We start from the raw sequence: 14245 nt of genomic DNA, 5'->3' as shown, positions 1-14245 counted from the left end.
AGGGGACGCGGGAGCGCCCGGGGCCTGAGCGGGGTGGAGGGTGGGGAAGGGAGGCCTCCAGCCCGCCCTCCGGACCTCTCCCGCGCTCCGGACCCCTCCCGCCGCCTCTTTCTCCGCACGCGCTGAAGAACCACTGCTCCTCTTGGCCTAGGACGCAGCTTTATTGGGGATGTGGGTACCCGGTTTTCGTTCCCCATCACCTACCCCCTCCTCGGAGCCCGCCCCCCTCCTTGGAGCCCTAGTATGGTCCCAGAGGGGGTTAAAACAACACTGACTACTGCTCCTGGACAGGAAGTGACTGGGGCGCCGGGCGGGGGTGGTGTTGGTGAAGCGGCGCAGGCTAGCTCCGCGACCAGATGTGCGGCTCCAACTCCAGATGTTCTTCATCTCCGTCCGACCCGCCGTGTGAGCTCCTCCCCTGCCTCGGCCTGTGCCAGGCTGGGCAGTGGATGGAGGTCACCCGGAGACAGAGGGGTCAGCCCCCGACAAGGGAGGAGTCTTCAGTGGGGACTCTGGTGAAGGGACCGTTAAAACCTCCAAACTGAATCCTTTCCCCAACCCTGGCGGGCGCTGAGGACAACTAGGGTCACTCGCAGGCCAGCTTCCCGTCGAAACTGGAGAGGGCAATGGCGAAGGCCTGCAGGGCGCACAGCGGGTACCGGTAGTCTAGGGTGAAGGCGTCCTCTGCCACGCGGCCGAACTGCAGCACGATGTAGTCGGCTATGGATACAGACGGGGCGGGGGGGGGGGGCGCCGGCCCGAGACCTCTTGGGTTCTCCCTCCTGGCAGACAGTGCCCTCAACATTGTGGGAAGTCCCCCACTCTTGCATTGGGGCCCCAGTCCTTAGCCACGTCTCAGTTATTCACCCCACCGTCCATCTACCCTCTTATCTCGCCCAGCAAGCCCCACTTGCCTGCAGCTTTACCAGCCACTGTAAGCCCCTGAGGGTGACGACCCTGCCTTACCTTCTGCTGCCCAGGGCTATGCATATGACCAGCCCACACTTAGAGGAACCGGTCAAACTTCCTTAAGCCTAGAATCCTTCCTTTCCAACGCCTCTGTTGTCTTTGCCCCATTCCTTCTTCTTCCCACCCCCAGACCCCAAGTCCTGTCTTAGACCACCAGCCTCATGGTTCCCTTCCTTAACCAGTGGCCCCCTCAGCCCCCATCCCATATCTGGCCCAGGTTTCCAGCCTCAATCCCAACACCTCCCCCAGCATCCATAGGGACAGAATGTTGCTAAAAATACCCCCAACCTCGGCCGACCAGGCTCCACCAGAAATGTGATCTGGAGAGCGGTTTTTCAAGGCCTCAGGACAGGTGACACAGGGGGCACATCCCTAGGATGGAGTGGGGGTGGGGAACTCGCTCAATGTTAACCAATCCTGGGAACCTGGAAAGCCCCTGGGAGATAACTTTCCATATCCAAACCCCTTCACCCTAGTGGGGACCTCTCCCCAAGGCTTGTAACAGGGGACATTTTCACTTAATTGTGTTCAAGGTACATTTTGTTTCCGTAACTCTTCGAGGGCAGGCCTTTGACCTCACTGGAGAGAGAACGATAGAAATGCTTGATTTATATTTCCTACTCCTAAAAGGCAACCATCCTCATGGGGTTGGGCACTGGAGCCAGACTACCTGGGTTCTAATCCCACCTCTGCCTCTCACAAGCTATATGTATAAGTTACTTAACTTCTCTGTGCCTTGGTTTTCTCCTCTGCCAAATAGGGACAATAATAATACCTTTCTCACAGGGCTGTTGAAAAGATTTAATTTTTTTTTTTTCGGTGGCGCAGCTTGCAGAGATCTTAGTTCACCGACCAGGGATTGAACCCATGCCCTTAGCAGTGAAAGCACAGAATCCTAACCACTGGACCGCCAGGGAATTCCTGAAAAGATTTAATGATTCAGTATCTGTGAAGTCCTGAGAACAGTGCCTGGTCCATAGAAAGCACTGTGTAAGTGTTTATGAAATAAATTTTGAGGGACAGGGTAACTGCCTGGAGTTGCTGAGAGACTTTGGATAATGGGCGGCCCTCTCTGAGCCTCAGCATCCTTCTTGGCCACGTGGGGGTTGGTCTATCAGTCTTTTTTATTTTTAAATTTTTATTTATTATTATTATTATTATTTGGATGCGTCACGTGGCTTGCGGTATCAGCTTGCGGGGTCTTAATTCCCTGACCAAGGATTGAACCCAGGGCCACGGCAGTGAAAGTGCTGAGTCCCAACCACTGGACCGCCAGGGAACTCCCTATCAATGTCTTTTAAGCTCCAGCAGCGTAACTGTCCCTTGAATACAGTCTTACCCAGAATACCCCAATATCTACCCCAGGCTCTAGTCAGTGCTAGAAAGACGGCCTGGAACAGTGAGCCCCAAGACACCTGCTTGGAATATATGAGGCTCCTGGGAGCACCATGTCAATGCCCCCGCAGGAGAGAGTAACCTTCCTGAATGTTCTGGCTCCAGAGATAAAGGACAGCTCCACTCCGGTATGTGTGTGTGTGTGTGTGTGTGTGTGTGTGTTATATATATATAGAGAGAGAGAGGGAGAGAGAGAGATGGGGGGTGGGGGAAAGACTTGAGTAAGGGTTGAGGTCACGGAGGTGGTGGGGAACAGCCTGGCTTGGGTCCTCAGATACTCACGGTCATCGGCGTGGACAATCTGGAAGTTCTTGACCGAGGCCTGGGTGACTCGGCCTTGGAAGTTGAGGGTGTAGGAGCCACTGTCATCATTCCAGACGGGGGGCTTGTTGTGTAGCTCGATGAGGCTCTCCAGTGTCTTGTTCTGCCAGCGCACCAGCAGCCCGTCGCTGGCCTGGGGTGCCACGGGTGGGGCAGTATTAGGGAGAGGACAGTTAGGGGTGGCCGAGATATCTCAGGACTGGTGGTGGTGGGGGGGCTGGGGATGTGTGCATGCCCTTGTGTGTGTGCAGCCTCGGTGTCAACGTCCATGTGGGGTGTCCTTGAGCGCATGCGCGGTCTCTGTGGCATCCTTATGGGCAGGGTGTGTATCTGTGAGAATGGGCTTTGCTGTGGGATGCCAAAGTGGAGGGTTGGAAAGTGGAAAGTAGCATCTGGCATACAGGAGGTGCTCGATGCCATTGGTGCCCAAGGGGGTCTTAGGAACGGCCATATGCTGGCACCTATTACAAGGATGAACCAGCTATTCTAGGACTTACAAGGAGCTCACAGTTGAGCTTGGAGAGATGTATAGGTAAAGAGTAGTTAAAATAAAATGTCCTGGAAGAGTTTCTGGAAGGAAGGCGCAGTGTCTGTATGATGGTGCTCTTGAGACATTTCTTTCCTTAGTTTCTTTGTCATCTGTTCATGTTCATGACTTAGAATGAGTCCACTTGAGATCGTGTCCTCCAAGAAGCCTTCCTGACCCCATGTCTGATTTAGATGTCAGCTCTGAGCTTCCATTACACCTTGCTCTTACCATTTCTCCCACTGCACTGTTATGAACAGAATTAGATACCCTAACAGCATGCACAGTATTTGACTAATGGCTCTGTGCCTCAGTTTCCCTCACAACAGGGTTTTGTGAAGATTAAATGATTAATAGTGCATGAAGTGTTATTTAGATCAGTTCCCGGCACAGAGTAAATGCTCAATAAATATCAGATATTGTTTTGATGGTAACTCTTGTGTTGATTTTGGATCTTCAGTGCCTGGCTTTAATAAATGATTGTGGAATGAATGAACTGTAAGATGATGAAGAGATACCCAAAGCAGCACTGGGTAGTTCTTACCAAGCCCAAACACACGTGGGAGGCACTGCCTCTGGAGGATTTATGTGTTTATTCCAGGACGGAAGGAGCAACTGTGGAACCCACAGGCTGTTAAAGACCGGAGTCTCCCAGGGCTCGTGCCCCATGGGTTGGCCAGGCCTCTGATTACAGTGTGACTTTCCAGCAGGGAGGGATGTGTGATCAGCTGATGGGAGTATTCTTTTTCATTGCAAATGAGTAAAGTGACATCACTGTGAGTGTCGACATGCCAGTCATCGGTCTCTGAAATCCTGGGCTCACCCAACTTGCAGTGCTAAGGAGCAGAGCGTGGGACTGACACACTGAAGGAGGCCACCTCTCTCCAGGCCATCTCTCCATCTTACCCTACCCCTCACACTCACACACACACAAAACAAACAACCTTTGCTTTTTAAAATATGTCAATCATATCACTCCTTTCCTCAAAACCCTGCTATAGCTTCCTGTTTCTCTGAGTAAAAACCAGTTATACAGACTCATCTGCCCCTCACTGTCACCTCTCTGACCTGCTCCTCCAACCCACCAGGCACTCCTGCCTCAGGGCCTTTGCACTGTCTCTTCCCCCTTCCTGAATGTTCTTTTCCTAGATACTTGCAGGCTTGCTCCTCACCTCCTTCAAATTTCATCTTCTCGGTGAGGCTCACTCTGACCACTGTATTTAAATTGAAACCTACACACACACACACCCCTCATCTCCTTTCCCTTGTTCGACTTTTTCTTTTTTCCCCACAGTACTTATCACCTTCTAACATACTACACAATTTACTTATTTATCACAATTATTGTCTACTGTCTGCCTCCCTCCACTAGAATGCCAGTTTCATGAGTGCAGATCTTTGTTTTGTCCACTGATGTCTCCAGTTGCCTAGACTAATACCTGGCACTCAATGTATGTGTGTTGAATGAATATATGAATGGATTTGATGTAAACTGAAAAAAACAAAGCAAAACAAAACAATCCCTATTGTGCTTGTTTCGGTGAATTCAGTGAAAAACTGAATTCTTGTGGAATTCATTCCACAAGTTGCCAGAATGAATTTGTGACAGGGTGATGGGGTGACAGGGTGATTTGTGACAGGGTGATGGGTGTGCTCAGGGGTTTGGGTACTGGGCAGGCCGAGCACCCCTCCCCCACCCCCCAGCTTCCCAGGAGTGGGTTACAAGCAGGTCAGTATGGAGCAGGACCCTCTGGGAAGGGCCTCAGGGAGGTGCGGGACTCACATTGCGGGGCCGAATGGGGACCCTCTCCTTGTCCGAATTCATGCCGGGAATGATGACCGTCATGCGCCGGGGACCTCGGAAGCCCAGCACGTTGGTTTCCTGGGAGGGAGATGCGTGTTAGGCCGTCCCCGGCGAGAGGAGGGGCCTGCCTGCCGCGGGGGACAGGTGGGACTCTCACATAGATCACAGCCGCCAGCTCCTGCCGAAGGCTCCCCACATCCGTGCTACCTCCGCGGTGCGGGTTCTGCCCGTTGTCAAAGACGGTAAAGCGGTTCCCCAGGAGGTTGGACCTGCAAGCAGGGTGGAGCTGGGGGCGGGGCTGAGGAGGGTCCACACCCTTCCTCCCAGACCCTTCCTCACAGCCAAGCTTTGAGAGCTTCCTACCTCAAGCATGGGTGTGTATTAGGACCCGAGCAATTCAGGTCCCCTGCCCTTGGCTTCCCCCGTGAAGTCTTTTTAAAAGCTGGATCTAGAAGGAGACTGGGCAGCTTTCAAATCTCAGCTCCATCTCTTACTAGCTGTATGACCCCAGGCAAGTTACTTAAACTCTTAGTCTCAACTTCCCCATCTGTAAAATGGGCATGATAACAGTATTTACCGCATTTGGTTGATAAGAGGATTGAATGGATTAATATTTGGAAGTTACTTAGAAATACACCTAACACATAGGTAGGCCTTACATAAGTGTTTGTTAAATAAATAAATTAAAGAAATAAGGCCTGACTCGGGGGTTCACTTTCCCTTCACCTCTCAGATTTGTGGTGAGGATTGAATGAGCTATATGGAGAGACATAGCACAGCGTAGGTGCTGAATATTTATTCGTTCGTTCAGTTGGTAAATATTTATTGAATAGCTACTATGTGCCACGTGCTAGGAATTCAACCATGAACAAGACAGGCATAATCCCTGTCCCATGGACCTTATGTCCTACTCCAAGTGAGGTCTCTGGACCAGCAGTGTGGGCATCACCTGGGTGCTTCTTAGAAATGCAGAACCTCACTCCTTGCCCAGACCCACTGAACATTTTTTTTGGGTGGTGGGGGGCAGGGGGCTCACCCTGCAGCTTGTGGGATCTCAGTCCCACAGACCAGGGATTGAACCTGGGCCACGGCAGTGAAAGCCCAGAATCCTAACTACTAAGCCACCAGGGAACTCCCCCCACTGAACCATTTTAACAAGACCCCCCAAGTGATCTATGCCTGTCAAAGTGTGAGAAGCCCCGGGCCAGGGGACAATTCCAGAGTGTCCGATGTGGTGAGCACTCTGCCAGGCACAAGGGGACAGAGGTGACTGGCCACTGAGCTTCCCAGCCCCACCTCAGCTTCCCGATGAAATTCTCCCCTCCTCGGGACAGATTGGTGGGGTCGCTGGAGATGAGGTAATTGGCTGTCTTGCTCCGTTTCCGTTTCCTGCCAGCCAGGAGGAACACCTGGGGAGAGGGGTCGCAGAGATGCGCTGGAGGAAGGAGGTGCACCCGGGGAAAGAGAAGGCCCATTTGCCCCCCAGCCCTCCCCCCACCCCACTTTGGCTCTAGACTCTCCCTCAGTCTGGGTCCTGGCCCCTCCACTCTCCGTCCCACTGGCTGCCACCTCTCTCCGACCCACCTTCTTCTCTGTGTCCAGGTGCAGGAAATAGGAGGGATACAGGCCCCGGTCCATGCCCTTCTTGTCCCGGGTCAGCCGGCAGCGGACCGTCTGGCCCTGGGGGGCAGGCCGAAGCACGAACTCCTGGGGTTCGTCCACTTCCACGGGTGGGGATGGGGCCCTCTCCTCCTTCTGGGTGGGAGCAGAGGGTGCATCAGCCCCAGAGCACTAGCTCCCCGGCCCTCAGCAGGTCCCCAGTGCCGGGATGCAGGCAGGGCAGGCAGGACAACTCACCGTTTTCTGTTTGGGGAGAGAACAGAGGCTGTTAGAGTGCAGCCGGCCCCTCTCCCTCCCCCAGCAGCTCGCCAGGCCTTGTTAGGAGGCTCTGGGGAGCTTTGTGCTTTATTACTATTTTGTGTAGCTTGTGGTTAAGAGCCCAGGCTCTGGAGCCAGACAGCCTGGGTTCAAATCCTGGTTCCACCACTAACTGTCTGTCATGGTTGTTAAGTTTTAACCACACTGTGACTCAGTTTTTTCATCTGAGAAGTATGTAGGGTTGGGGTGGATACCTGGGACAGACCTTAGTTTATATATTTAACAGACACTCATAGAAAGTCTACCAATGTGCCAGGAATTATTCTAAGCACTTTCCAAATATTAACTCATTCCTCTTATCAGTAGCTACTGAGGTAGTTGTTCCATTATACAGGTGAAGAAGCTGAGGCTCAGAGAGCTTAAATAACTTGTCCAAGTTCACATAGTAAGAGGTGAAGCTGGGCTTTGAATGCTGTTAAACCCAGAGCCTTTAGAAAGACCTTCCATCATATGGATGCTCTCAGGGGGTGAACTGAGGTGAGGCTGAAGGTGCGGATTGCTGTGTTCTAAGCACATGGTGTTATAGAAGTGTCAGCTACCACTATATAATTATAGCAGACAGTAAATACTCAATGAATGTAGCAGCCAACCTCCAACATGGCCCCCGATGCTCCCTGCCTCCTGGTATTTACGCCCTTGTGTAGACCCCTCCCACACTGTATCAGGGTTGGTCTTTGTGACCAATAGGATATGGCAGAAGTGATGGGCGGTCACTTCTAAGGCTAGGTCATAAAAGATATTACAGCTTCTGCCTTGCTGTATCTCTTGGGCCACTCTTGGGCTCTGGGGCAAGTTGGCTGCCATGTCTTAAGGACACTCAAGCAGCCTCTGGAGAGACCTCCAGCCAACAATCATGACAGTGAACCATTTCAGAAGTGGATCCTCCATTTCCAGTCAAGCTTTCAGAATGACCACAGCCCCAGTTGACATCTCGACTGCAACCTCACAGGAGACCCTGAGCCAAAACTACCCCTGCTAAGCCACTCTTAGATTTCTGACTCACAGAAATTAAGAAAATAAATTGTCGTTTTAAGTTTTGGGGTGGTTGTTATATAGCAATACATAGTCAATACAATGAATGAATAAATAAGCTCATTTTGCTCATTGAAAAACTTTTAATAACTATGTGGTTGCATTAGGCCCTAGGGTGGCCTAGTGACCACCCTACCATTGCCCCTTCTGTTCTTACAAACCTAGTGCCCTTTGCTGTCATGTTCTGTCCCTCACAAGAGGGGGAACCAAGACTCTAACTCCAAGTTTCCCAGCTGGGGAGACAAGGGACTGCCACCTGGGTGTGTGCATTTCAGGTGTAAATGCTGTCTGGGAGTCACTAAGAAGCCCTGATGTGCTGAGGTTGCCCATTTTTGCTGAGGGCAGGTTTGCACTGTGTGTGAAGTGAGGCTGGTGTTAGGGAGCGGGCCCTTAGCCTCCAGGTAAGTGGCATCTCTTCTCCGCTCTAGGCTGCTCCAGAAGAAACTTGGGAAATCCAAGACTATGTTTGGAACGTGGTGTGGGGAAAGCCAGACTCATTCAAACATTTCTACAGAGGTGAATTTCAAGGGCCTACTATATTAAAGGCTGTACTGCAGTTATATTCTTTCTGGAAGACAATAAACTGGCCTTTCGGTTATATATCAGTTTCTGGTGATCTTGGCTAATGTGAATCAGTACCCCAAGACCTGACCACTCCTGTAGAAAGGAATAAACCCACAAACTAAGATCCCCCCAGGCCCTGCCCTCAGGATGATCTCTCCATTCATGGAAACCTGTTTCTCGAAGACTTTCATCACTTTCTTTCTCCAGTTCGACCTCTCTCTCCTGCTTACTCCTGCATGTTGGTACCTGAGTCCTGTTTGTGAGTGGTGGCTGTATAGGAAATATTTAACAACGTGTTCTGCCCATGGAGACTGCCTCATCAGAGTGGACACTGGTAGGACTGGAGGAGGTCCTGGAGGCCTCTGATGGCCAGTGTTAACCCTTTGGTTGCTGGATAGTTTGGATGCTGGAAGGTTGGGAGGGCCTGGGTGGGAGAGCAGAAGGCACTCTGAGCAGTATCTCAGAGCAGCAGAGTGGAACTATTTTAATAACTCAGGTAGGGGGTGGATGGGTGGGAAGGTGGGAAGAATTGGGAGATTGGGATTGACATATATACACTAATATGTATAAAATAGATAACTAATGAAAACCTGCTGTATAGCACAGGGAACTCTACATAATGCTCTGTGGTGACCTAAATGGGAAGGAAATCCAAAAAAGAAGGGATATATTATGCATATAGCTGATTCACTTTGCTGTACAGCAGAAACTAACACAACATTGTAAAGCAACTATACCCCAATTAAAAAAAAATAATAGCTCAACTACAGCTGGCTGTCAGTCAGTCAGTGTGCCCAGGGATGTGTATGCATGTGTCTGTCTGCCTGTGCTCCACCTCCCTGGTACAGAAAATGTGTGGCTCTCATGTGGGGGCCATGAGAGCATCTCCGGCTGTGTCTGATAGTTAGGCTGCAGGGGGGAGGGCTCAGAGCGGGTGACATAAGGCCCCCGGGTGGCCAGTCCCAGCCTGGTGACCCCACAACTGCCTCTTCTGTTCTCACAAACCTGGTTCCCTTTGTCCTCATATCCTGTCACCAGAGAGGCAGCTAAGATTCTAACCCCAAGTGACTCCATGGTCCCAGCCCACAAGATCCCACAGTCAGGTCCCCCAAGCCCAGGCCCCTGCCACTGCTCCCTGGAGGGACCTCACCCTCTCCCGTCTGGGCTCCAACCTTTTTGCCTTTTCCTTTTGCTTTGCCCTTCTGATTGCTGTTCTTGGTCACCACAGCTGCCACCTCTTCCTCCTCCTCCTCCTTCTCCTCTTCTGAGCCTTTGGGAGTGCCTGAGCATTGTAGGGGAGCAAGTCTGTTAACCCCTTACCCTGGCAGAACCCATCATGTTTTGCAAGGTACGTCCAACACCCATGCCTCACTTGGACCCCTCCCACAACCACAAGAGAGCAACCCCCTTTCACTATTATCAGAAAGTAATAGGGCTTCCCTGGCTGCGCAGTGGTTAAGAATCCACCTGCCAATGCAAGGAACATGGGTTTGAGCCCTGCTCCGGGAAGATCCCACATGCCGCGGAGCAGCTAAGCCCGTGCGCCACAACTACTGAGCCTGTGCTCTAGAGCCCACGAGCCGCAACTACTGAAGCCTGCGCGCCTAGAGCCCGTGCTCCACAACAAGAGAAGCCACCGCAATGGGAAGCCCGCTCGCCGCAACTAGAGAAAGCCCGCGCACAGCAACGAAGACCCAATGCAGCCAAAAATAATAAATAAATAAAATAAGTAAATTTAAAAAAGAAAAGAAAAGAAAGTAATAGCCTCAGAAAAGCTAAGACACTGCCTGAGGCCACACAGCAATTAAAGTGGGGGTCAAGATGCCCCCAGTCTTCTGACTTTATTATTTTTTTTAATTGGAGTATAGTTGCTTTACACTGCTGTGTCAGTTTCTGCTATACAGCAAAGCGAATAATCCATACATATACCAAGTCTTTGACTTTAGAACCCCTACTCCTCACCCTATGCTGCATCCCTCCTTCCACACCCACGACTGCCTCTGGATGTCCTGACACCAGAGGCCACTGCCACCCACCTTTCTTCTTCAGAGCTTTTTCCCCAGGGTCATCCCCCCCAACCAGAAACATGGCTGCCGGCGTCTTCTTCCTCACTCTGGTCGGGCTCACTGAGCTGTCCTTGTCGGCCTCCCCGGACCCTGTGTGTGTGGATGTGAAGAGGTCACACCCCCCGCCTCACCCAGAGTCCCTTGTTCCTCCACAGACCAGGCTCACCTTTCTTCTTCATCTTTCTCATCTTGGTCCCTTCCCCTGCTGATGCCTCCTTCTTCTTAATCCGCAGAGGTTTCAGTGGGGGGACAGGGCTTCCCAGGTCCTCTGGAAATGGAGGGTGGGAGTTAGACAAAGAAGAGCCACCTTCCAATCCACTCATTGTTCCTTCAGTCCCCAGGGAGCCCCAGAGCACCTTCTGCTTGTCTTGTTTTTAACCCTGAGTCCAAAAAGGACTGGATGAACACCAGGAGTTTAATAAGTAGTTAATGAATGAATGGATGAATGCCAGGCCTCCTAACTGAGCCTCTGAATCCCAGCTCCCACCCCATCTCCTCCAGAAAACCTCCTGTGGTCAGTGCTACAGACAGTCCTCCCCACCCCTCCGAGAAGCCCAAGGTCCTAGCTACATGTCCACATGTAGACCAGGCCCCAGTACCCATGGGGCAAGGTTCCCCAGCCAGGGAGCTATCACAGCATTTATTCACTGTTTGATTTTTTACTATAATCACTTTGATACTTTTGTAAAAATCATAAAAATAATCCATCTAGAGTTAAAAAAAAATCACAAAGAAAACTAAAATCCTCTGCCCTCCCTGGCTCACAGAGCACCCTGGGCAGGGGGCTGGGGGGATGGTGGAGGGAGCACATAATGATTTAAGGACCATTGGAGGGAAGAAACCACCAAAGGGAAAAACTCTTGGGTCCAGGCACCGGGGAGCTTTTTGATGTCTCAACTCCTGTGTATCCATGAGACACCAGGCCCCTCAGGGGCAGGGCTAGTTTTGTGTGTCTTTGCCGCCTCTGGACCCTCAACACCCACCCTTTGGACCCTGGGCCTTGGCCTTCCTCTCCTTGATGTCTGCAGAAGCCTTCTCTTTGGGGGGCTTCTTGGGTGGCAGACGGATTTCCTCTTTCTTTTCCTTCTCCTCCGTGTCCTCTTCCTCCTCCTCATCCCCTGCAGGTAAAAACTCCTCATAACGGGGGCTGGGGTGGGCCCCATTATCTGGGGATCCCAGTCCTTCCAGATTGCTGGGAGGCGGTGAAGGAGCTGGGGGTAGGAGGCTCCCCTTCTGGAACAGAAACAGGAGGAAGAAAGGAGTTTCGGCACCTTCCTCAAAGAAGGGGGTGACCCCAGAGTCCTCCAAGGTCTACAAGTCAGGAGAGAGAGCTGGAGTTGGGGGGATGCTGAGGGCTTGGCAATCCTGTTCTGGGAAAATGCCCTTCTCTGCAGGTCCTTCCTCTCTCTCTGGGACCCTCAGTTCCTCACACACTCTCCTGGGGTCTTTCAGTTTCCCCTTCTCAGCCCCTTCTAAAAGACACCTGCACTGCTTCTCCCACTCTGCTTCTCCCTGTCCTGGTCTGTTGCCGTTTCTAACTTCTAGCCAGACCCATCTGAGCTACCTCCAGCCCCTAGCTGCAGGGTTTTTTTGTTTTTTAATTTTTTTAAATATTTATTTATTTAAAAAAATTTTTGGCTGTGCCGGGTCTTAGTTGCAGTACGCAGGATCTTCCTTGTGGCATGCGGGGGTCTTTAGTTGCGGCATGCATGTGGGATCTATTTCCCCGACCAGGGATGGAACCTGGGCCCCCCGCATTGGGAGGGTGGAGTCTTACCCACTGGACCACCAGGGAAGCTGCAGTTTAAGGCAAAACTCTTAACCTCAATGTGCCTCGGTGTCCGCCTCCCGAAGATGGGACAAGAACACGAGAATAAAGGTTTTCCTAGCTCAGAGACGAAGCCAGGGACGTGCACGCGGTTTTTCCGAGTTGTCTGCCTCTCTCCATCTGCTGTTCCTGTCCAGCCCCTTCCCTCCTCCTCTCCAGACGCCCCCTTCCTTTTGGCGCTCTCTCACCGTCCTCCGCGTCTGCGGCGCGGGCTACCAGGAAGGTCTCCCGGGGGTCGCGCTTCTTGGCCTCGGGGTCCCTGAGGAACTTGGCGTAGACCGTCTGCAGCTCCCTGGTCTCGGCGGGCTCCCGGGAGGGCTCCTCCCGCGGGCTCCTCCTCCGTCCCGCTGAGCCGAGATGCGCGGGTCAGGCGGGACCTCCAACGGCGTCCACTCCCCCTCAGGCTCCTCACCCTGGGGTCTCCCTTGGGCTCTGTTTCCACCTTGGACATCCCTCTCCCAGCTTTCATCATCCCTACACTCCTCCTACCCCCCAGCTCAACCCCAAGCCCGCTCCGCCCCTTACCCCTCCAGTTACCCCCCCTCCCACGCCCCTGCTCCCAGGGAGGGTTCCCAGACTCAAGGACACCCTCGCCTGCGGTCCTTCCCTCCCGTGACTCTCACCCTGGGGGGCGCCCCGGGGCTCAGCCTTCCGCACGCCTCCAGGTCTCCGGGGCTTGGATCCCGTGGGGCAAGGGGACTCTGGGGCTTCTGTCTTCTTCTTCCTCAACTTCTGTCGCTGCAGAGTGGGGGTCAAGAGGAGGGAGGGGAAGGAAAGGGGGGCTCTGAGGGCTGCCTATCACTCTCTAATCCCTTGAGCCTCCAGAAATAACCGCAGATTATCCGGAGTGGAACTGCGCCCCTTCTTGGGGTGAGGAAGGATGACCCCCTCCCGTGTACCACTGCCACCTCCAATGCCCCAAAGCCCAAGTTCATCCCCTGGACACCCCATACCCCCAAACACCCCCTTCGTGCAAAAACAGAACAAAACAAAAACCTCCAGGGAAGCAACAAGCCCCAGAGGCTGCTGAGGGGGACCCTCCCCACTCTCAGACCCCCTACCCTGCATGGGGTGCTCTTTCTGTCTCTTCTCCAAGCAGGGGTGACATACCTGCTTGGTGCGCTGCTGGACCTCCGGGCTCTGGCCCTCTTCCTCATGCCCGCTGAGGGTAGCAAAGGAATCAGTCTGTCTCCCTCCCCTTTTCCTGCCCCTCCCCAAACCCTCCATCTGGCCCCCCAACCAGGGTTCAGGTAGGATGAGGTGAGGGCTTTCCAGACCTGTCTGAGGCCCACACCTCTCGGAGGGTGTCGTCCTGCAGCGGCATGGTGCCTGCGCCTATCCACAGCCCCTGCTCTGGCCACCCTGCAGCCTTAGAAGCTTCCCCGCGGGCCCCAGCTAATCCGGGCTCAGCTTCACCCCCACCTCCTGCTGGCTCAAGAGGGTGGCAGCACTGTGGGAGGTGCTCCTGCCCCGAACCCACCCCCCTGCCTGGCCCACTGAGGGAAGAGGCTGAAAACTCAGATCCTCAGTGGCCTGAAGGATGGCATCACTGTACCAGGTCCTCCCGCGCCCTGAGCTTTGGCTTAGAGATGCTGATTTGTATTGATAATTTGTTGGTGGTAAATGGGGCATGGGAAGAAAATATGACATCAGATCCTGTATTTATCTTTCTTTTTCATTAAAAAAATAAAAACTAGGATTTACTAATATTTAATGTATATGGATTGATAGATGCATGTGTATATACTTTATAAAGAAACATGCCTATATTCTGGGTGTCCACCTAAATATCTTTTTACTGA

At 52.6% G+C, this 14245-nt stretch overlaps 1 protein-coding gene across 2 annotated transcripts; it reads right to left on the bottom strand.

Moving 5' to 3' along the window:
* Nucleotides 1-586: 586 nt before the first annotated feature.
* TULP1 (TUB like protein 1) lies at nt 587-13767 on the bottom strand. Of its 2 annotated transcripts, none has more exons than XM_059938844.1 (14): nt 13721-13767; nt 13554-13605; nt 13101-13181; nt 12922-12928; nt 11599-11733; nt 10782-10883; nt 10586-10705; nt 9716-9831; nt 6600-6770; nt 6312-6424; nt 5173-5284; nt 4995-5093; nt 2647-2818; nt 587-720 (listed from the first exon to the last, which is right to left on the bottom strand). In XM_059938844.1, exons 1-14 carry the CDS (start codon nt 13765-13767, stop codon nt 587-589), a joined length of 1461 nt encoding a protein of 486 aa, XP_059794827.1. The 2 variants fall into 2 exon arrangements, with proteins under 2 accessions (XP_059794827.1, XP_059794826.1); XM_059938843.1 differs by lacking the exon at nt 12922-12928 and adding an exon at nt 12632-12790 and having other exon boundaries at nt 13103-13181.
* Nucleotides 13768-14245: the final 478 nt, after the last annotated feature.

Source organism: Balaenoptera ricei, chromosome 11 (assembly GCF_028023285.1).
Source record: "Balaenoptera ricei isolate mBalRic1 chromosome 11, mBalRic1.hap2, whole genome shotgun sequence".
Classification (NCBI taxonomy): Eukaryota; Metazoa; Chordata; class Mammalia; order Artiodactyla; family Balaenopteridae; genus Balaenoptera; species Balaenoptera ricei.
Note: the sequence above shows the minus strand (reverse complement) of the source record. Positions and strands in the feature narration are given on the sequence as shown.

What these genes read in the sequence shown, in the direction of transcription:
- TULP1 (XM_059938843.1), bottom strand. Translation starts at nt 13,767, where the DNA reads ATGCCGCTGCAGGACGACACCCTCCGAGAGGTGTGGGCCTCAGACAG. An exon ending in CAAGGCCCAGGGTCCAAAGG is followed by an intron (nt 10,884 to 11,598) that starts GTGGGTGTTGAG and finishes CTCCATTTCCAG; the next exon opens with AGGACCTGGGAAGCCCTGTC. An exon ending in AGCTGGCGGCTGTGATCTAT is followed by an intron (nt 5,094 to 5,172) that starts GTGAGAGTCCCA and finishes TCTCCCTCCCAG; the next exon opens with GAAACCAACGTGCTGGGCTT.